Genomic DNA, 18,172 nt, shown 5'->3' with positions numbered 1-18,172 from the left:
CCATGTTGGTGATTTTCTCACCTCCCAAAACGGCGCGAACAGTTTACGCTGCCAAAATATCCGTGACAACTTGCTCAGCGGCACATGCGACTGCAGTGCCCCGACAAACGAGCGAGTTTTCTCCAGCCTTCGTGCGAAGCCAGGCAACCACTACCCGGCAACACAATGGAAAGTGCCTCCTCCTTGCTTGGAAAATCGGCTTTGGCAGTTGCTTCAGACAGCGCCCAGATGCCGAAGTCTCGTTCCACCATGCCAGTGGCAAGCGCGATCTTGCGATCTTGGCCAATGGCAGCTTTGAGGTTTGGTTGGGAGCTGAACAGGATCTGAAATACATTCCCTCTCATTGGCTGAATCTATTCGATCCAGCCAATCAGGATTTTCGCGATGACCGGATCTGGTTGTGCCTGGCCCAGAGCGGCGCGCTGGGGGCCCACAAGTTTCAGCCTGCAAGCCTCGCCGCCAACAGCCACAGGTGTGACATCAAAAGACGGAAACAGAAGTATAAGTTGAAGTCCGTTGCGCATTCTCTATGCAAATAGCCTTTGGTATTTCACACATCAATCAACTCAGATCTCCCATATTTGTATCCAGCCTGCCAATTGCTCTTGGTCAACTTGACTCAACTCAACTCAATTCTTCGACTTGATCAAGCGTTCAGTAACGTTTGCCTGACTTCGACTCTCGCCTTCCCAACGGCAGTCTAAAAGCAACAACCACAACAACAATCACAGCAATGGCGTCCATGCCCTCCACCTGCTGCGGCAAGAGCGCCGAGTGCATCTGTGGTAAGTCTACATCTTATTCCAAGTCGGCTTGATCCCTCTCTCTTCTTCTTTTCTTCTCCCCAACATCATCATCGCCGCCAGCAACAGCGGAAGCGAAGTGTCCCCCATCACCGCCCTCCACGACCACCGCTCCTATAATCTCCCTCTTCCTCTCCACCCCAGCTAATCATCTCGTTTGCCTCTACGATAGCCCAGCAAGCAACTTGCTCGTGCGGCAAGCAACCGGCTCTCCAGTGCAACTGCGACAAGGCCGCCTCCGAGAACTCGGTTGAGGGCTCCCGCTGCTCGTGCCAGGCCCGTCCTACCGGCCAGTGCAACTGCGCGCGCGCCGAGGCCGAGAACCTGACGGCGTGCGGTGAAGAGTGCAACTGCGGCTGCCGCGCCTCTGGTGAGTGTTTTGTTCTCTACTCTCATTCGTCACCATCCGTTTTACAGTGGCTAATGAGGTCGTTCCAGGTGACTGCGACGGCTCCTGCGACTGCTCCTCTACGGGCTCGGACGGTGGATTCAACCCGGCGGAGCACGAGACGGACTTCACGACTAAGCACTAAGGCTTGGTCTATAACTATCGGAAATCGAGCCCTTGGTGTTCGGTTACGGGTCTGCAATTGACGGGATGGCGGAGGTGCCGGTGTTTGCGGTGTTAGGAGTGTTTGAGGCGTTGGTTGGGCTGCTGGACGCCGCCTAGGAGGGGGATCAGGAAGGGTTTGTTTTGCAGGCGGTACACATCTGGGCAATTCGTCCTGACGACCAACCCGAGCCGGACCTACCGATGGACGACCTGGATCTACCAATACCTGAGCCGGACCCGCCTATGGGCGGCTTGAGAATCGCCGGCGTTCCGGAGCCCGTCGCGTCCTTTTTTAACACCATGACCCCTGAGCAGGAAAGGCATAGGGAGCTGTGTCTGCAATACTGGCTCGACGGAGCTCGAGGGAAGCCATGGGGTGTCATCGGCCGGGTCAGAAAACCGCACAATAATAGTGCGCAGAGAATCGGCTACCAGCTCGGTTGCATGCGCGTCTCTGTCCGGCGAGATAAACGATAGACGGGTATTCTTTCTTTTTTTCTTTTTAGCTACATCGTAATCACAAGCAAGTTTTCCAAATTAGATGCAAGGATGGGGGTGAGGGCAAATGTGCAGAAACCGACTTGTGATGACTTGATTAAAATAAGTTCAACGCCGACGCGTGTGTCGACCTGGCCCTAATCCTTTCCGGCGAAGAACTCGGAGTGTTGGGGAATGTCAAACATTCCAAGAGGCACGACAACGCGTTGGCGGTGGTGTGTTTTCGTGGCGTGTCACGCCCAAGGTGGATCCATTTGCCCAAGCTCAGGCCAGGCGCTCGCAGAGATCCAGAACCGGCAAAGAGCCAGAGCAGGGGAGCTCCGTCACCGCCTGGCAGTATTCTCCAAATTTGGAGACGACTGGGGTACTCGGGTACCTGCGCCGTCAAGGTCATTGAAATCTGGTCGGCGGGTTGGGACAAGATGGGGTTTGAGATTGGGATCGATTGAGGAATAAATCGGATCAATTGAAAAATCCACAACGCAAAGTGCAGAAAAAGAAGCGCCATCGTTCAAATTTTGAACAGCTGCAAGTGGTACCATTGTCACGGCTTTCGCCGGATGCGGTCGGTTATTGTGGGACCCCGCGTTCCCTTTTGAGGCGCTGCGCTGATGCCCCGGAGCCAAAACAAAACTTGGGTTGGGGCCCAAAAAAATGGTCGCGCCTTGCAACTCAAAATCCCCCAACTCTTCTTGACCTACTCAACTCTCTTCCTCTCTCGCACAACCAACTATTTTGTCAACGACTGCACTCTGAACAGAATCTGTTGCGCTCTTGACTCGATTGACCAACTCGACTTCTGCATCGCGTCTTTTCGCTCGAGTCTACCCTTTTTTCTTTGCATTTTTTGCATCGTACCATCTCACACATTCCGCGCATCGAACTATCCGCAACGATGCCTCCCAAGAGAGCTGCCGCTGCGGCGAGCGAGGCCGCTCCGGCCGCCAAGAGAACCAGAACCACTGTCACCAAGAAGGTAGACGTCGAAGAGACAAAGAAGGTCGAGCCGGCCAAGAAGGCTGCCGCTTCAAAGAAGACAGCTACCGCCACAAAGACGGCCGCTGCTCCCAAGAAAGCTCCTACGCCCAAGAAAGCTGCCGCGCCCAAAAAAGCTGCTGCTCCCAAGAAAGCCGCCGCGCCTAAGAAGGCTGCCGCGCCGCCGCGCAAGAAGGCCCCCAGGGCCTCTGAGGAATCCGACAAAGAGAACGAGGTCACAGCCCCCAAGGTCAATGGCGCGAAGCGCAAGAATGACGATGAGCTCAGCGAGGTAGAAGATGATGTCGCGGACGATGCTCAGACCAACGGCGCCGGCACCAAGCGCGCGAAGAAGACCGAGGCCGCAGCTGCGCCGCCGAAGAAGAAGGCGGCCGCTGCCAAGGCAGCCCCAAAGCGCGTCGCACGCGTGCTCAAGGCGATCAACGAACCTCCTTCCCAGGTTATGGACATTTTTGTGTTCGGCGAGGGCACCGCTGGCGAGCTCGGCCTCGGTAGTGTTCGCGTCGACGGCAAGAAGCCCATCGACGTCAAGCGCCCGCGTCTCAACACCAACCTGAAAGGTGTCGTGCAGGTTGCCTGTGGCGGAATGCACGTCGCCGCCCTGACCAACGACAACAAGATTCTAACCTGGGGCGTCAACGACCAGAGTGCTCTGGGTCGCGACACCACCTGGGACGGCGGTCTGAGGAATGTCGAAGACGAAGGCGAGGACTCTGATGATGAAGATGACACCGGCATGAACCCCAAAGAGAGCACCCCTGCAGAGGTTGATATGACCGACGTCCCCGAGGATACCAAGTGGGTACAAGTTGTCGCTAGCGACAGCGCGACTTTTGCCTTGACCACAACCGGCCAGGTTTACGGATGGGGCACATTCCGAGTAAGTCCACCCAGCATCTTTGCACTGCCCCATCTAACAGTTATCTTTTAGAGCAACGAAGGAATTCTTGGCTTCAGCAAAAGCGTCTTGGTCCAGCCAACTCCGGTTCTCGTCCCAGAGATCTCCAAGGTCAAGCAGCTCGCGGCCGGCCTGAACCATGTGCTCGCCCTCGACGAGAAGAACAAGATTTACGCCTGGGGCGCCGGCCAGCAAGCCCAACTCGCCCGCCGCCTCCTCGAGCGCGATGACAGCGCCGCGCTTTATCCGACCGGCATCGGCGCGCTCCCCCGCCGTGCCAAGGCCGAGAAGCTGGCCTGCGGTTCATACCACTCGTTCGTCATTGACACTAAGGGACGCGTCGTGGGCTGGGGCCTGAACAACTATGCCGAGCTCGGCGTCGAGGACGAGGCCGGCCAGGACGGTGGCTTCGTCATGCGCCCGCAGCTGATCACGGCGCTCGAGCCGTACGAGGTGACATGCGTCGCCGGCGGCGAGCACCACTCGCTGGCTTGCACCAAGAAGGGCGAGCTGCTCACTTGGGGTCGCATCGACGGTCACCAGGTGGGGCAGCCGGCCGACTCCTTCTCCGAGAACAACGTCATCTGGGACGAGCGCAACGAGCCCCGCATCCTCGTCGTGCCCACCGTTGTGCCGGACATCAAGGACGTCGTCCACGTCGCCGCGGGTACCGACCACTCCTTCGCTATCACCGGGGACGGGAAGGTGTACTCGTGGGGCTTCTCCAGCAACTACCAGACCGGCCAGGGCACCACTGACGACATCATGTCACCCACGCTCATCGATAACACTGCCATCCGCGACAGGAAGATCATCTTTGCTGGCGCGGGCGGGCAGTACGGTATTGTCGGCGCTCTGCCACAGGCGAATTAGAATGGAAGGAAAAAAAGGGGAATGATGGAATGGATATCAGGAGATCTTCGTTTGGCCCGCCGTCTTTGGGAAGCAAGACACTTGGATGCTGACGTTGGGATCCAACGCTGGCGCGAAGCAAGCGTCGACGCGGGTTTCGTCTTGCGGATTCCCCCGATGGAGTCGGGTGATAATTGGTCGGTTTTTGGCAAGCCCGCATGCGTACATGGTTGGGATGACGGGTTGGAGATACGACGGTCCCGCCCTCGCCTTGACATTCATGAGTTGGCGAGTGGTAGTTTTGTCTCCGGACCGGGACTGGTAATGGGCCTTGTATTTCTCTCTTGCTGTTGCTACCTCTTGCTTTGGGGAGGGCTGGATCAGATCTGGCCTGGTTTTTTATGCCTAAGGGCCGGTTTTTCATCTCGGATTTGGGGACAGGCGCGCTGCATATGGCATTATATCGCCTGTTATCCGAGTTTTTTTTTTTGCCTTCCTTTGCGACTGTTCGCGAGGGAGGAGCTATTTTGCTAGGCGCATCGAACTGCATGGGTCGGTGTTTGAAGATGAATGGAATTTCAGTTCGCTACGATTGTGCCTTTGCTACGTGCTTGCTTGGTGTGTGAAATGCGTGTTGGTGAGGCTAAGCCACGAACGGTGTTTGGCAACCCATCACCGACTCCCCTTCCACGGTGTTTACCTACTGAGATCCATTCCTATTCTGCCCATGGAATCTGCAGAATACCCCCATTGCTCACTTTTCTCTATCTTAACACGGTGGGAGGAAAACAAGAGATAACAAGACGGTATCATCTCATCATTGTCTGAATATAACACCGTCGCTGCCACGCGGCCCCTGCCTGCAAGCGTAACGTACAACAAGCCTTACAGTTACAACCCCGGCCAAGTACCTACCTCCTAGCCAACCCACACTCCCATCCGCAACTCTCCCCTCCCCATCTTCCCATCGGCCCTCAGAACACGACGACAAAAACCTAAACACCCCCCGCCGCACCACCCGCGGCCGCCACCTTCACAAACGACCCGCTCCCGCGGCTGCTAAAGACCGCAATGATACCAAACCCCACGTAGAACAGCGCGAGCGGGTAGGCGACGAGCGCGCGCATGCCGCGCATGCCGCCCACGGCGCAGAAGATGCCGCTCGCGCTCCACGTGCACCACATGATGGCCGCGCTCGACAGCGTGATCCCCGCGGGCTTGTCCATCGGCATGAAGATGCCCACCAGGCTGGTCGCGACGAGCGGGAGCAGGCAGTACCCCAGCACCGAGGCCGAGCGCGCGAAGGTCAGGTTGCTGTTGCCGTTTGCTGTTGCCCCGGTGGGGTTGGTGGTGGTGGTGCTGCCCATGGCGGAGACGGGGTGGTCGTAGGCGGGGGTGGCTACGCCTACGCCGGCGGGCGCGCCCGTGGTCGGGTCGAGGTGGTCGCCGCCGCTCGGTGCCATGAGGGAGAGGATGCCGTGGAGGGCGACGGAGCCGAGCACGGCGAGGCCGTAGATGTAGCCGAAGTGGACGCGCCCCGAGAGGAGGAGGAAGGTGCCGTAGAGGAGGAAGAAGAAGAGCGGGCCGGCGAGGTCGCTGTCGTCCATTAGGTGCTGGTCGATGCGGCTGAACGGGTTGAGGACGGCGAGGGTCTGGATTGGGGTGGTTGTTAGCCTGGGGGACCTCAGGAGGGGTCGTGGGGAGTTGGGTTAGTGGTGGGGAAGGGTAGGCATACCTTTGCCCCGATGTGTCCCACGTTCACGCCCAGCTCTTCTAGCAACGGTGGCTCGCCGGGGTAGCCCTCTGTTGAGAAAGCGGCGAGCCAGCCTGTTCGGAGTCCGCCCTGCTCACCCATGCGCCCGGACACGTCTGCTGGGTCCCCGAACCCCTGGTTGAAGGAGGCAGATGCGCCGTAGGCTCCTGACGAGGGCCCGCCGTAGCCGTAGGATGCTTGTGATGGCGTCGCATGGCCCGAGACTGGTGGTGCATAGTTGGACGAGTAAAACTGGAGGTTCTGGGCACCGGTCGGAGCGTAGCCCTGGTTCGGCGGCGGTGCGCCGTAGTATTGTGACATCGTGGCGAGTGTGGTAAGGAGAAGCTGTCAGGGGGTTCAACCAGTGGTTATCCCGTTAATTGGATGGTCTATCTTCTCGAAATAGTCGTACTAGGAAATCGTGAATTAATGAGCGTGGTGGTATTGGAGGCGGTGGTTGTGGTCGACAGCGCTGACGGCTTCGTTGTTCTGTCAAGTTGCGATCTTGCTTCTCCAGAAAGGTTACGCCATGTTCAGAAGCACAAGCTCCCTTCAACTCGAACGAGAGCGTGGCAGCTGAAGGCTTGGCAGCCGAACGGTCGCTTTCAGCTGCCAACCAGTCCGACCAATCCAAACGCCAGCCGGCCGGACACCCCCGGCAATCGGCGGCGGCAGGGTCTCTTTTGGCCGACAATTTTTTGAGCCAAGGCGAGACCCTCCGTCATGCCATTTGCCGTTCCACGGGCTTCGAAAAAACATCGCGACACCACGACGGCCGCATGCCCCAAGGCTTCCCCGCACACACTCTCTTATCAACAATAGGCTAGCACAGCGGCCGACGCTTGCGATTAATACACAATGGTGAGTGAGCATGAGCACCTTCCACGCATCTCCGACGACACACTGTGCCATCCTTATTGCTATCGCCATCGCAAGCGCAACTCTTGACCCCACACTCCCCTTTCCCGCAGCCAGCAACTAACCTCGTCTTCCTTCCAGGCTTACCGCATGATAACCCAAGTCGTCATCATCGGCACCCGCGTGGTTGGCCGCGCCTTCGCCGAAGCATACAAGCAAGCATCAGCCTCGAGCCAGTATCAGCGCGCGCAGGCCAAGTCGGGCAATGGCGTGTCGGGGCGGGCCAGCCTTAGCAGTGGCATGACCCTGGAGGAGGCGTGCAAGATCCTCAACGTGAAGCAACCCCAAGGCGGCAAGGCCGACATGGAAGAGGTCATGGACCGCTTCAAGCGCCTGTTCGACAACAACGAGCCCAAGAAGGGCGGCTCCTTCTACCTGCAGAGCAAGATCCTGCGCGCACGCGAGAGGATCGAGGCCGAGGTGAAACCCGCGATAGAGAAGGCCGCACAAGAGGCAGAAACGAAGGAGGGATGGAACCCCAAGGTCTACAAGGACAGGTAGCCGGGTTCGCCATTTACCGCCATACCTACCTTCTCGTCCCGGCAGCATTTGAATGCTAGGCCCAAGACGGCAGACACGGCGAACAAAAAACGAACAGAGGTACGACCCGCGGAACGACGATATCTCCCAGCGAAAGAGCGACGGGAAACGGTTTCCGGCGGCGTATCCAGGGGAGCCCAGGGCAGCAAAACCTGCGGTTCCAATGTACACATCTTCACTCGACTTTGGGCAGGCCTGGCGTTGCGGTTGGGATTTACGGCGGTGGACGTTTGGAGCGCATTGGGTTAGACTGCCATGCACCGCCCGCTATTCACCGTTTTGTTTTCATAGTTGTATCATATACCGGTGTAAGCTGGGCGAGGGGCAGCCGAAACCCGGACGGAAGGGTGCATCTAGACAGATGGAGGCCGGAGTTGAGGCTGATCTAGCGGAGATGATAACGAAAGACACGATCACACTTGAAGCAACTAGGCTTCGAGCCGCCTGCCCCCGGCGTGTCGTTCAGAGCAATGCCTTTCACATGTACCACTATATCCATACACCGTTTGCTCCAGCAGATGACCCACAGGGATCTATTGGAATATGTTGCGTGGCGGGCGGCACCCGGGAACCGGGGACCCAGTCTCATCCACACGGCGATCAAACAGCCATTCAACGCCACGGGCCACCGCGCGGACTCGCCGGCGATCATGCAACGAGTCTTGAGTAGATGATGTCGTCGGTCAATTTGGGCTGTCGCTGATGAATTCCAAATCATTCTGCGCTGGCCAAGGCGGTCTCAATCACGAATAGGAGTTCAAACCAGTTGTGAACAAACACCCCCACAGGTTGTACGAAACAGAGGCGGCGAAGAAAGTACAATGTATCCTACACTCTATTCTCACGATACATTATAATATCTACAAGGAACAGTATCTACAATGAAAGCAACTCTATCCACAGTACCCAGTCATCTTCCGCCTCCACCACCCCATAATATGCGATAGATATCCAAAGCCCCTTACCCCTAACCAAATAACTCCCATCCCACACCACCCCCCACACCACCTCCCACACCATCTCCTCCACCCCTCATCCCCCTCCACCCCCCCAAGCCTACACCCTCCACCAAGCCTTCTCCCCCCCACCCCCAACCCTTCCCAAGTCCAAATCCCCACCAAGCCCCAAATCAACCTCACTCCCCCGCTCACTCGCCACGCTCCACCCCCCTGCGTGATCCATCCCCCCATCTGGGCTCGACGACCCCCTCGTCGTCCGCCCCTCAGGGCTCAGTGCCTCCATGCCGTACCCCCTCTCCCCCTGCCGCGATACCATCGTCCGCCTTGCTAGTGGTGGCGTTGCCCGGGCCTGGGCCCGGTTCTGGTTGCGGCCGGCCGGTGCCGCGCGTATTATGATGCGGACTTCGCCTTCTCCTGTGAGGCCGGAGTGGTTGTCCTGTGAGGAGGAGGAGGAAGTGGTGGTGGTGGAGTCGGAGCCGGCGGCTGGGGTGGGGGCGGGTTTGGGAGCGGTTCCGGGTCCGGTTTTGGCTACGAGAGGAGCGGGGATACGACCTGCGCTGTGACTGGGGCCGCGGCCGGGGCCGGTGCGGACTGTGGGGGAGGGTGCCGCGTCGTTTTCTAGAGCTGCTGCTGGCGGTGGTGGTGGTGGTAGGCGTGGTGGCGGTGGGGGGTAGTGTGGTCGGTGAGAGCTGATGTCTGATGCTGGTTTGTGCTCGCGCACGGCGGAACTTCTGTGCGCGTCGGCGGAGTAGGAAAGCGATTAGCGTTAGGAGGAGGAAGAGCGCTAGCACGGCGCCGGTTATTATGCCTGCTATTTGGGCGGTTGTTAAAGGGGTTGTTGTTGTTTGTGGTGGTGATGATGGTGGTGGTAAAAGAGGGCCGGTAGGCGTTGTTGTTGTCGAGGAGGAACTGGAAAGAGAAGATCGGGTCGTCGTGGAAGACGAATACGTGGAGGGTATAATGGAGTTACTGGGAAGTCGGGAGGCCGTTGTCTTCCGGGACAATGATGTAGTCAAGCCCGTATTTGAAGGAGATGGTAAGACTACCGTTTCAATGACGGTAACCGTAGTTTGGGCATTAGGGGCGACGAACGTGGTCGAAAAGACGGTCGTGGTGACTGTTTCAGTAACGATCCTCGGGCTCTGAACTGTTGTTGTTACGGTCACAGTAGAAGTGACAGTAACCTCAGCTCGTCTACCATTCCTCCTGATTTCCTGGGCCTTGCTTAACCAGGTAGGGACTGCTGCTTCCAGTCGGCGAAGTACGGATGGTACTGACGACGGCAAAGGTTGGCAAGGAGTGGCAGACACTCTTCGTTTGGAGAAAGTAGTTGTGGTGGTGGATGTTTGCGTCTGCTTGATGGGGTCGATGATGGTAATCACCTCAACCTGGGTGACAACAATGACCCTTGTTTCTGCTGTGTCCGGGGACGACGTGACTGTGGAGGTAATAGTTTGCGTGCTGGTGGTCGTTGGATCTGGCAGAGCCGGCGTAGCATGTCTACGTTCGGCCGTTAGCACTCTAGAGAGGCGGTTCGGTTGGCATAACTCACAACATGGAAGATGGTCGCGGGCACTCGTTTTCCTGACATGTCGTGCCCTCCCCTTCATTTCTCCTAATGACCCGTGACCAGCCGGTTCCGTAGTCATAGTCCGTTCTCTGTGGACCCAGGGCTAAAGATGATTTCAGCTCTTGCGCCGTCCTATGAGCTGGTTGTTTTCTGTTGCCCCCATCGAAACCCGGCCGGATATCTCCCGCTGATGCCGCCGAGTCACTCGATGCCGCAACTAGACCTCCCAAGAGAAGGGGTACCAGGCCCAGCGCAACCAACATTTCCTACAAGCTCATCGTGCAGGCAAGGTGCCACGAGATCAGAAAGAGGCTTGCCCTGTGATTAAAATAAGAAGACAGCAGGGGACGGGACCCGTTGATGGCCCGGGTATATCCAACCATATGAACGGCAAATGGTTCCTTGCTTTCGGGCCGGGTAAGAGTTTACCACGAGGGACAACCTGATGGAGAGCGGGAAGGACAGGGGTCAGGCATGAAGTCGTGATGTGATGAAGGCCCTCAAGCCAATCCCGGATGCCGGAGCCGGAGGGGGGCCGGAAGTTAGGATCAGAATGACGCCAGATGGAATGTGGACGGTGACTGCAAACCATCTTTCGTAGGATCTAAGGCATGAGGGGGACGTAGGTGGCGGTAGATCGGCTGGCAACACTCCATAATAGATCAACAAATAATGGGTGTGCTCGTAAAGATGTGACCGGCATCCGGGTGTTCCCTCATAAGCTTCTAGAAGCCGGCATGATGGGATGGGATGTGACCACTTCTCCCCGAATTCGGGCCCAACGACAACAAAGGCATGAAAAGTGTGATCGAAAGGAGAAGAGCTGCTGGTGTGGGATTGGTAAGAAGATTTCCCTGGAATCTGCCGTCATAGTATCACAAGGCCCTGCTGAGTCTGTCATTGAACTACCCTTAACTTGAGGCTCTGTTGGTACACGGCAGCATGCGCCGCCTGGTCGGAATTTGACACTCGGCTCGGACAGTCAAGGTCCCGGTTCCTTCTAAGAGTAGAGTATGGGAAATCAAGTCATGGAAACCGACCGGTGCTCGGACGGATCTACGGCCTTCGCATGAACCCAGAGCGGCCCGATCTCGCGGTTCATGCATCTCAGATGCACATCATCCATCTGATGGCAGCTGTGATCTTCATGCCCCGGCTGTCAATTACCCCTTTTTGCCAAGCCCTGTCTGGCTTCCAACTAGTAGCGTGTAAGTTAACTGATACAAGTAACGACTATTTGGGTATACTATCATGGAGTCTAGGTATCGTATGGTAATAGGACTGAAGGGACTGACGAATATTCTTTTTCATGTATCTAAAATCCCATCTTCTCACCCTAGCGTGTCTTTCTCGTAATTGCTTCCAGTGTTCCTTAACTCGGCCTTCGAAAGCTCACTCAGCCCTGATACTGGGCTCAACCGCTTTGGACTCTGCGGGTCGTTCATCCCAAGGACGAAGCTTTCCTGGCTATACGTCCATCCTCCGCTGTAGCATTGACTCCCTCGACTGCGCCGTGCCTCTGTCCTCGCTATGCAACGACTCTTTCTTTTTTCCATATCAACATCTCCAAGGAACTGTTCGTAATACGCCTCAAACCCAACCGAGCTCCTCCTCCTCGAACCGGGCCCATCGCCTCCTTGATCCTCCACCAGCAACCCCGTCCTGTCCTCTCCCTCCAACCGCCCCCGGCTCCTCGGCGCCATGCCACTCACAAAACTCTTCAAGCTCAACGTCGTCGGCGTGCGATGCATAACCATTGCCGGCGGTGTCGGCGGGACAGGCGGGACAACAGGAGCTCGCCCATCCGCACCCACCACACTAGCCCTCTTACTCCCCGCCCTCGACACCCCAACCAACGACGCCTCCCTCGTCCACGGATACCCATGATAGCTGACCACACCCGTCAAATCCACACTCCCCTCCCTCGCACCACCACCACCACCACCCCCCCTCATCCCCCTCCCCAACTCCACCAACACCCCCAACCGCGGCCACACCCTCGCCAACACGGGCCTCAGCGTCGGCGCACTGGCACAAACAACCGCCACATCCAGCTCCAACACCGTCATGACCAAAAACACCACCCCCAACCCATCCCCCCCTCTTCCTCCTCCTCCTCCTCCCCACCCCCCTTTTCCAGCATCCCCAACCCCACCCAACCCAACCCACAACCTCACCCCGCCCACCACCACCCCGCCCACCGCAGGCAGACTCAGCACCGCCCCCAGCCCCACCTTCCGCCGGCGCTCCACCTCCCGCAGGCGCGCCACGCACGGCAGGATGAGCGCGGCCAGCCAGAGGTCGAGGGCGGCGTGCAGCGCGGCCGAGGAGATCAAGAGGGGGCGGAAGGGCGTGCAGTGGGTGCTGGGCCGGTTGAAGAGCGTGTGGGGGGTCGGGTTGCATTGGAGGAGGGTTAGGATGAGCAGGGGGAGGGTGAGCAGGGGGAGGAGGAGGGTGGTTGTGAGGTGGGTTAGGTGTTTTGAGAGGGGGGGTGTTTGAGGGGGGTGGTTTTGGTGGGGTTGGGGGTGTTGTTGTTGGTTTTGCTGATGTTGGGGGTGGTGGTTGTTGTGGCTGTGGGGGGAGGGGGAGAAGATGCGGTAGTAGAAGGAGAGGATGGAGAGTTTGGTGAGGAGGAGGGTGAGTTGGTAGAGGAGGAGGGAGACGTAGGCGCGGGTTGTGGTGGGCATTGTGGTTGCGGTGGCGGTGGTGATCAACTTGAGGTCGCCGTAGGGGGGCTGCTGGGGTTGTACCGCCATGCTGTAGATGATGCAGACGGCTGTAGAAAAGGCCCATGCCAGGAGAATGAGCGTGTCGTCGAGGAACCACTTGCCGAGCAGGAAGAGGCGGGAGTAGATCCTGGCTAGGATAAACAGGGTGCAGACTATGTGCGGGACAAGGATGCCGACGAGAGCGTTGGGAAGGGCCTGGTTGTGTCAATGCCACGGCTAGTTCAGGAGTTTCGAGCGATATTTACCTCGCCTCCTCCATTGAGGTCGGCTAGTGATGTGGCATCTCCCGTTCCCAGTGGATAAGTGAGGTTGAACTTGGTATAGCCCGGCTCCATGATCATCTTGGGAGACATCTTGACTGGAAAGCCCAGCGGGGCGTAGAGTTCATCGAGGTCTTGACCTGGAGCTCCAGGTTGTGATATTAGGTTCGGTTGATCATCCGGCTGATCGAGTCAGTTGTTTTATGGACTGAATTCGGTTGTTGTTCGTTGTGTGTATGGTTCGGTTTGCGGTTCAGCGACTGTAATCTCGGTGGCCAACCTGGGATAACACAACCAGAGAAGCCGACACGGTGACCACATTGTATTTGACCTCCCATCATACCCACACCAACTAAGCCATCAACGTAGAGTGCCCATCCGCACACACCTGTCTAATCCGGGCCATTCCATTCCCGGGCAGAACACGGAAGAGCACTGACAAGAAACCTGCAGCTATGTTACCATGCCCTGCATCTCTCGAGACACGGAACGAGAAGCACCTCGTGCGGCCAAATCAGCGCGACATAATTGGCTCTCGGTTCGGCAGCCGATATGGGGTGCAGCGGGACGACGGAAGAATTCAGCATGCGGGGACGGGGACTGGCGAGGTGTTACTGTACGAGGAAAATATACAGGTCAATGCCGGAGCGGGGAGGAATTCTTTTTTGATCGGCTGGGTAGAGCTGCGTCATTGCTTGATTGGGACCGTATTATGAGCAGGCCATTCCGACAACTTTCCCATTGCGCGGCGATAGTAAGCCCGAGGCGGGCCGAATTCGTCGTGTCTTGGCTTCGTCTGTCAGACAGGAAGATGGTGTGGAATGTCGGTCATAGAGCTGATCTGTCAGATGACAAGCGAAGTCGGCAGGGGATATCTTCCACTCGCCGCCCATCGTGACATTGCGATAGATCCCTCCTGGATGTGGACACAATGAGTGTGCGCATACTTGGGTGCCAATGTGTTCAACCACGTTTCGATGATGGGAACGGACGGTCTGGGGTGCAGCAACGGCTCCCGGAATCCAAGCGTTCGGCACATGGGCGGGAGGGTCGCAGCTGTGCCCCGCTGGTATCTTGATCGCCAGCGGGTGATGTACCGTTTGTTATGAAGCATCTCCCCGATGATGACAGGAGAACGTCAGGTCTGGAGCTTTTGTAGGAAGTACCAGATCGTAGTTGACTCATCGATGCCGTTCATATCTCACCCCGTTTCCACCTCACACCATCCCAAATCGCGAATTCATCACCATAACGTCTCCCGGAATATCTGAGATGGCCAGATCGGGATGAACATGGGTAGGCTTTCCCGTGTCCCCGCAAATGCAACCGTTTCATGCAAGCACTTCACGGCCCATTGCGGGGAAGAAGGTCAGAGCTCCTGTCTCTTTCTGACCGAGTCTTGTCTCGCCCAACAGCAACCCCCGATCTGACGTCCCACCTCGGACCCCATGTGGAAACCCACAGAGCCACTACCCTCCTCAAACAGACGAACGAGCACACGGCTCGCCGTTCGGTAGCGACGCCCGTGCTCGAAACCCCAACCCAGCCGCGATGACACCGACATGCCCGCCCCTGAACGGCGCACGGGGACTTAGATCTTCCTCTTGACGAGGCCGCGCCAGAAGTCAAAGCTGTTCTCGTCGCTCTGTAGTGCCCATACCTTGCCGGTCGAGCGCAGCGCGCCGTTGATGCCGTTGTCGGTCACCTCCTCGGCCATCAGCATGCCCCAGTCCCTGGTGATGCCTACGACGCGCGCCTTGACCCCGCCCTCGGCCTCGAGCGTGACGATCTGGTTGGTGTGCAGCCAGTGCTGGTAGTATTTCCCCTCCAGCTCGCGCGAGAAGCCGTTGCGGCAGAACTCGCCGTACAGGGCCTCGAGACGGGTTAGGATCCGTGCGAGCAGCCGCTCGATGCGGAAGGGCTCGAGCTTCCTGCCGCTCTCGAGCAGGGGCAAGAGGGCGTCGAGGCTGGTGGTTGGTCGGCCGTTGTTGGTGTTGATCCCGATGCCGAGGACCACCTGATAGTTTCCTGAGGAGTAGGCGCAGTTCGCTAGGATGCCGGCGATTTTGACGTAGGAGACTTCGTTTGGTTTCTTGGGGTCTCTGACGTAGACGTCGTTAGGCCACTTGATCTTGATGGGCACATCAGCGTAGCCCTCGTCGTAGGACTTTACCGCTTCCACGATGGCGATAGCAGCAAGGTACTGGATGAAGACTATGGGGCGAGATGTTGCGTAGTGGGCGGGGTGGTTGATGACCGTGGACATAATCAAGGACCCAGGGGGCGCAACCCAGACGTTAGCACCTCGGCCGCGGCCGGCCACTTGGGTTGTTGCGGCAAGGGTGAATCCTGTGGGCAGCTTTGAGAGGAGGTGATGGTTTCTAGAATTGGTTAGATTACTGATCTTCCACGGCCAGAAACAACTTACTTCTCAAGAAGGGTGTTGGTACTTGTGACGACCTCGCCGTACATTAGCACATTGCCCCACGTTTCGGCTTCGACCTCCTTCGCTCTGAACTCTCGAAGACTCGAGTAGAAGGCCGAGTGGTTGAAGTACGGCGTCTCTTTAGGTTCCGGCCAGGCATCCGTGTGAGAAACGATACGTTTAGGGACGTGGCTGTAGTCAGCTGTGGGGTCTGGAGATGTTCGGCCGGTCTTCTTCTTCGGCTCGCCGATTTCGCTCTGTAAGGCTTCACTCAGAGATGCCAAGGACCACCTAGAATCCGGCTTTTCGAGATGGAACAGATCATTGCCCCCTTTGATGTACTCTTCACCGCCATCCCGGGTGATAATCTCGTCAAAGGAACACAGAGTCTCGTCGACGTCGGTATGTTTCAGGGCAGAGAGGTGGATTTTGGACAGGCTGGGCACGGGTGATGCTCCCTGGCTGACTTCGAGACCGAGTTTTGTGAGACACGCTCTCAAAAAGGAGGTTCTTGCTTCCTCGTCTGCCTTCAGGGCTTCAATGAGGTCATCATAACCTGGGACGTCGGACTGGCGACTGAGGTTCACCGCATCGAACCTATACATGTTAAAAGGGGGTGAGACAGCCATAGAACACAGTACTTACTCTGGGTGGGGCCCGGTAAGGATCGCGGCGCCTTCGCCCACTTTGCAATACACTATTGCGGCTTTCGCCGCGCCAGACTCAACTGCAAGGTCTTCGGCGTACTCGGCAAGGATCTGAACCTTGCTGGAGCCGCCTGTGAGTTTGTCGGCGTCCACATACACCCCGCCACCGTTGTAGTAGCACTGAAACCCCTCCGGGAGCGATGAAGGTTCAGGGAAAGCATCCTTCGACACAGAGATCTTGGCAGCCCTTGCACCACGCTCGCTGTGGTACTCGAACCCCTTAAACGCGCCACCACGGCATGTACCGGGGAAGAAGGCCAGCTCCCGGCTACCGACGACTTCTAGGTCAGGATTCCCAACCTCAAACTCGCAGCGGCGAGACCCATAATAGCCTCCAGCGCAGAAACCTAGGTAAGCTCCTCCAAGACGGACGAACTGGGTGATGCTGCGGTTGCCGGCGCCGTTAAGGACACGGCAGTAGCCGAGGTCGGCGCCGCCGGGGAAGACAAGGAGGGAACAAGTTGGAGCCCAAGGCTCTTTGAGAAGTGCCGACTCGGTAATCGGGTTCACGGCGTAGTTGGGACCTAGCAACCTGCGTAGGGAGTAGATGCAGTGACGAACAGATTCGAGGGTTGATCCGGTGCCTGAAGCAAGTTAGCGGAAAATAAAGGAAAAGTCACACAAGACATACTAACCTGTGTACACCAGAACATTGAGCTTCTGTGGTGCCATCTCGAATGATTGCCCGATCCGGTAGGAGGGGTTGTTGACTCGAAATGAGAATGCGCGAAAATGAGTGGAAATGCGTTGAGATGGGAGCTCCGATTCGGCAGACCACTCAAAACTCTCCAGAAACCCCAAAAGACACAAAAAAGGAAAACCTTCTCCACAAGCTGCGTCGGCTCGTCAGCTCAATGAGATCATCAATGGGGACATCAACGTCAAAAGAGGTTACGCCGGCAAAGGCCGAACAGCAGGTGCCTCCCGTTGACGAGGAGGAGGATGAGCCGGATGAGTGGTGAGTGTGTTGCGTTTGGTGCCCCGTTACGTTGCCGTGTCTCCGAGTGCGGCTCTGAGTCGCTGCTTGCCGTTTTGGGTTTTCTATTTCTCACTCAAAATCGAAACCTCATAGGGACAAGCGGATATTCAGCACCGGCTGTGCTGGTATGTAAAGTATCCCCAGGCTGTGCATGTCCGGATTCCCAACGACCTGTTACCGATTGTTGAGATCCGGGCCAGAAACCCGGAGATTGCCGGGGATGCCGGTTCCCAACACACAGCAACAACGGGCCCGCAACTGACGGATGTGCATGGCAGATGAAAATGCAAAAATGACCGACTGCTATTACGAGACGAAGGACTGGAGGGCTTGTAAGAAGGAGGTATGTGCCTAAAACCGAAATCTCATTTGAAGACAAGATTGGTAACATGTGATTGGGGGGGCAGATGGAGAGGTTTCGAGAGTGTTGGAAAGCGCAGGGGAACGACAAACGCACCAGCACAAAAGATGCGTAAATTCAAGCCCGTAACTGATCTGTATCATCATCAAGCATGTACCAGTATTGATTAGGTCGGGGTTCATAAACTGAGAACCTAACGCCAAATCCTATTCTAAATAAATGTCAATTTTTTAGGCGGCGTCTCTCGAGTAAAAAATTACATGTTTTTTTGAGTGGCAACGAAAAACGGTGCTGGCAAACGGACAACGCCCAAGCAGGTGTCCACCCTGCCCGCCAAGCCTTCGAACCTTCCCAACCTTGACGACCGCATG

At 57.1% G+C, this 18,172-nt stretch overlaps 8 protein-coding genes across 8 annotated transcripts; 5 read left to right on the top strand and 3 right to left on the bottom strand.

Annotated features, from left to right (window-relative positions):
• The first annotated feature begins 636 nt into the window (after window positions 1-636).
• On the top strand, window positions 637-1,447 carry B0H64DRAFT_228771 (uncharacterized protein). The gene is made up of 3 exons (XM_062799695.1): window positions 637-785; window positions 976-1,173; window positions 1,242-1,447. The coding sequence occupies exons 1-3, from the start codon at window positions 734-736 to the stop codon at window positions 1,334-1,336; spliced, it is 345 nt and encodes a 114-aa protein (XP_062655966.1). The 5' UTR covers window positions 637-733; the 3' UTR covers window positions 1,337-1,447.
• A 1,079-nt stretch (window positions 1,448-2,526) lies between these two features.
• Window positions 2,527-4,896, top strand: B0H64DRAFT_228754 (regulator of chromosome condensation 1/beta-lactamase-inhibitor protein II). Its single transcript, XM_062799693.1, has 2 exons — window positions 2,527-3,730; window positions 3,782-4,896. Exons 1-2 carry the CDS (start codon window positions 2,750-2,752, stop codon window positions 4,619-4,621), a joined length of 1,821 nt encoding a protein of 606 aa, XP_062655965.1. The 5' UTR covers window positions 2,527-2,749; the 3' UTR covers window positions 4,622-4,896.
• Window positions 4,897-5,154: 258 nt separating this feature from the next.
• Window positions 5,155-6,875, bottom strand: B0H64DRAFT_435192 (uncharacterized protein). Its single transcript, XM_062806127.1, has 2 exons — window positions 6,336-6,875; window positions 5,155-6,252 (listed from the first exon to the last, which is right to left on the bottom strand). Exons 1-2 carry the CDS (start codon window positions 6,672-6,674, stop codon window positions 5,596-5,598), a joined length of 996 nt encoding a protein of 331 aa, XP_062655964.1. The 5' UTR covers window positions 6,675-6,875; the 3' UTR covers window positions 5,155-5,595.
• Window positions 6,876-7,088: 213 nt separating this feature from the next.
• Window positions 7,089-7,772, top strand: B0H64DRAFT_467421 (Pam16-domain-containing protein; the record flags this gene model as incomplete). The annotated part of the gene is made up of 2 exons (XM_062807716.1): window positions 7,089-7,214; window positions 7,353-7,772. Exons 1-2 carry the CDS (start codon window positions 7,212-7,214, stop codon window positions 7,770-7,772), a joined length of 423 nt encoding a protein of 140 aa, XP_062655963.1. The 5' UTR covers window positions 7,089-7,211.
• On the top strand, window positions 7,522-8,513 carry B0H64DRAFT_228747 (uncharacterized protein). Its single transcript, XM_062799692.1, has 2 exons — window positions 7,522-7,544; window positions 7,692-8,513. Exon 2 carries the CDS (start codon window positions 7,825-7,827, stop codon window positions 8,479-8,481), a length of 657 nt encoding a protein of 218 aa, XP_062655962.1. The 5' UTR covers window positions 7,522-7,544; window positions 7,692-7,824; the 3' UTR covers window positions 8,482-8,513.
• Window positions 8,514-11,492: 2,979 nt separating this feature from the next.
• On the bottom strand, window positions 11,493-12,347 carry B0H64DRAFT_406680 (uncharacterized protein). The gene has a single exon (XM_062804523.1). It carries the CDS (start codon window positions 12,293-12,295, stop codon window positions 11,672-11,674), a length of 624 nt encoding a protein of 207 aa, XP_062655961.1. The 5' UTR covers window positions 12,296-12,347; the 3' UTR covers window positions 11,493-11,671.
• A 2,370-nt stretch (window positions 12,348-14,717) lies between these two features.
• Window positions 14,718-17,215, bottom strand: B0H64DRAFT_228698 (biotin-protein ligase). The gene is made up of 4 exons (XM_062799691.1): window positions 17,097-17,215; window positions 16,400-17,045; window positions 15,758-16,351; window positions 14,718-15,710 (listed from the first exon to the last, which is right to left on the bottom strand). Exons 1-4 carry the CDS (start codon window positions 17,131-17,133, stop codon window positions 14,921-14,923), a joined length of 2,067 nt encoding a protein of 688 aa, XP_062655960.1. The 5' UTR covers window positions 17,134-17,215; the 3' UTR covers window positions 14,718-14,920.
• On the top strand, window positions 17,200-18,066 carry B0H64DRAFT_406672 (uncharacterized protein). Its single transcript, XM_062804522.1, has 4 exons — window positions 17,200-17,419; window positions 17,534-17,565; window positions 17,719-17,783; window positions 17,848-18,066. The coding sequence occupies exons 1-4, from the start codon at window positions 17,214-17,216 to the stop codon at window positions 17,914-17,916; spliced, it is 372 nt and encodes a 123-aa protein (XP_062655959.1). The 5' UTR covers window positions 17,200-17,213; the 3' UTR covers window positions 17,917-18,066.
• Window positions 18,067-18,172: the final 106 nt, after the last annotated feature.

The sequence above is a fragment of the Chaetomium fimeti genome (genome assembly GCF_033439085.1).
Source record: "Chaetomium fimeti strain CBS 168.71 chromosome Unknown B0H64scaffold_7, whole genome shotgun sequence".
NCBI classification, from domain to species: domain Eukaryota; kingdom Fungi; phylum Ascomycota; class Sordariomycetes; order Sordariales; family Chaetomiaceae; genus Chaetomium; species Chaetomium fimeti.
Note: the sequence above shows the minus strand (reverse complement) of the source record. Positions and strands in the feature narration are given on the sequence as shown.

Coding starts and splice junctions, on each gene's coding strand:
- B0H64DRAFT_228754 (XM_062799693.1), top strand. CDS start 2,750: ATGCCTCCCAAGAGAGCTGCCGCTGCGGCGAGCGAGGCCGCTCCGGCC. Junction 3,731..3,781: donor ACGGATGGGGCACATTCCGA/GTAAGTCCACCC, acceptor GTTATCTTTTAG/AGCAACGAAGGAATTCTTGG.
- B0H64DRAFT_228747 (XM_062799692.1), top strand. CDS start 7,825: ATGCTAGGCCCAAGACGGCAGACACGGCGAACAAAAAACGAACAGAGG.
- B0H64DRAFT_435192 (XM_062806127.1), bottom strand. CDS start 6,674: ATGTCACAATACTACGGCGCACCGCCGCCGAACCAGGGCTACGCTCCG. Junction 6,253..6,335: donor TGGGACACATCGGGGCAAAG/GTATGCCTACCC, acceptor ACCCCAATCCAG/ACCCTCGCCGTCCTCAACCC.
- B0H64DRAFT_406680 (XM_062804523.1), bottom strand. CDS start 12,295: ATGAGGGGGGGTGGTGGTGGTGGTGGTGCGAGGGAGGGGAGTGTGGAT.
- B0H64DRAFT_228698 (XM_062799691.1), bottom strand. CDS start 17,133: ATGGCACCACAGAAGCTCAATGTTCTGGTGTACACAG. Junction 16,352..16,399: donor CTTACCGGGCCCCACCCAGA/GTAAGTACTGTG, acceptor TAACATGTATAG/GTTCGATGCGGTGAACCTCA. Junction 15,711..15,757: donor ACCAACACCCTTCTTGAGAA/GTAAGTTGTTTC, acceptor AACCAATTCTAG/AAACCATCACCTCCTCTCAA.
- B0H64DRAFT_228771 (XM_062799695.1), top strand. CDS start 734: ATGGCGTCCATGCCCTCCACCTGCTGCGGCAAGAGCGCCGAGTGCATC. Junction 786..975: donor GAGCGCCGAGTGCATCTGTG/GTAAGTCTACAT, acceptor CCTCTACGATAG/CCCAGCAAGCAACTTGCTCG. Junction 1,174..1,241: donor CTGCGGCTGCCGCGCCTCTG/GTGAGTGTTTTG, acceptor AGGTCGTTCCAG/GTGACTGCGACGGCTCCTGC.
- B0H64DRAFT_406672 (XM_062804522.1), top strand. CDS start 17,214: ATGGGAGCTCCGATTCGGCAGACCACTCAAAACTCTCCAGAAACCCCA. Junction 17,420..17,533: donor GAGGATGAGCCGGATGAGTG/GTGAGTGTGTTG, acceptor GAAACCTCATAG/GGACAAGCGGATATTCAGCA. Junction 17,566..17,718: donor ATTCAGCACCGGCTGTGCTG/GTATGTAAAGTA, acceptor TGTGCATGGCAG/ATGAAAATGCAAAAATGACC.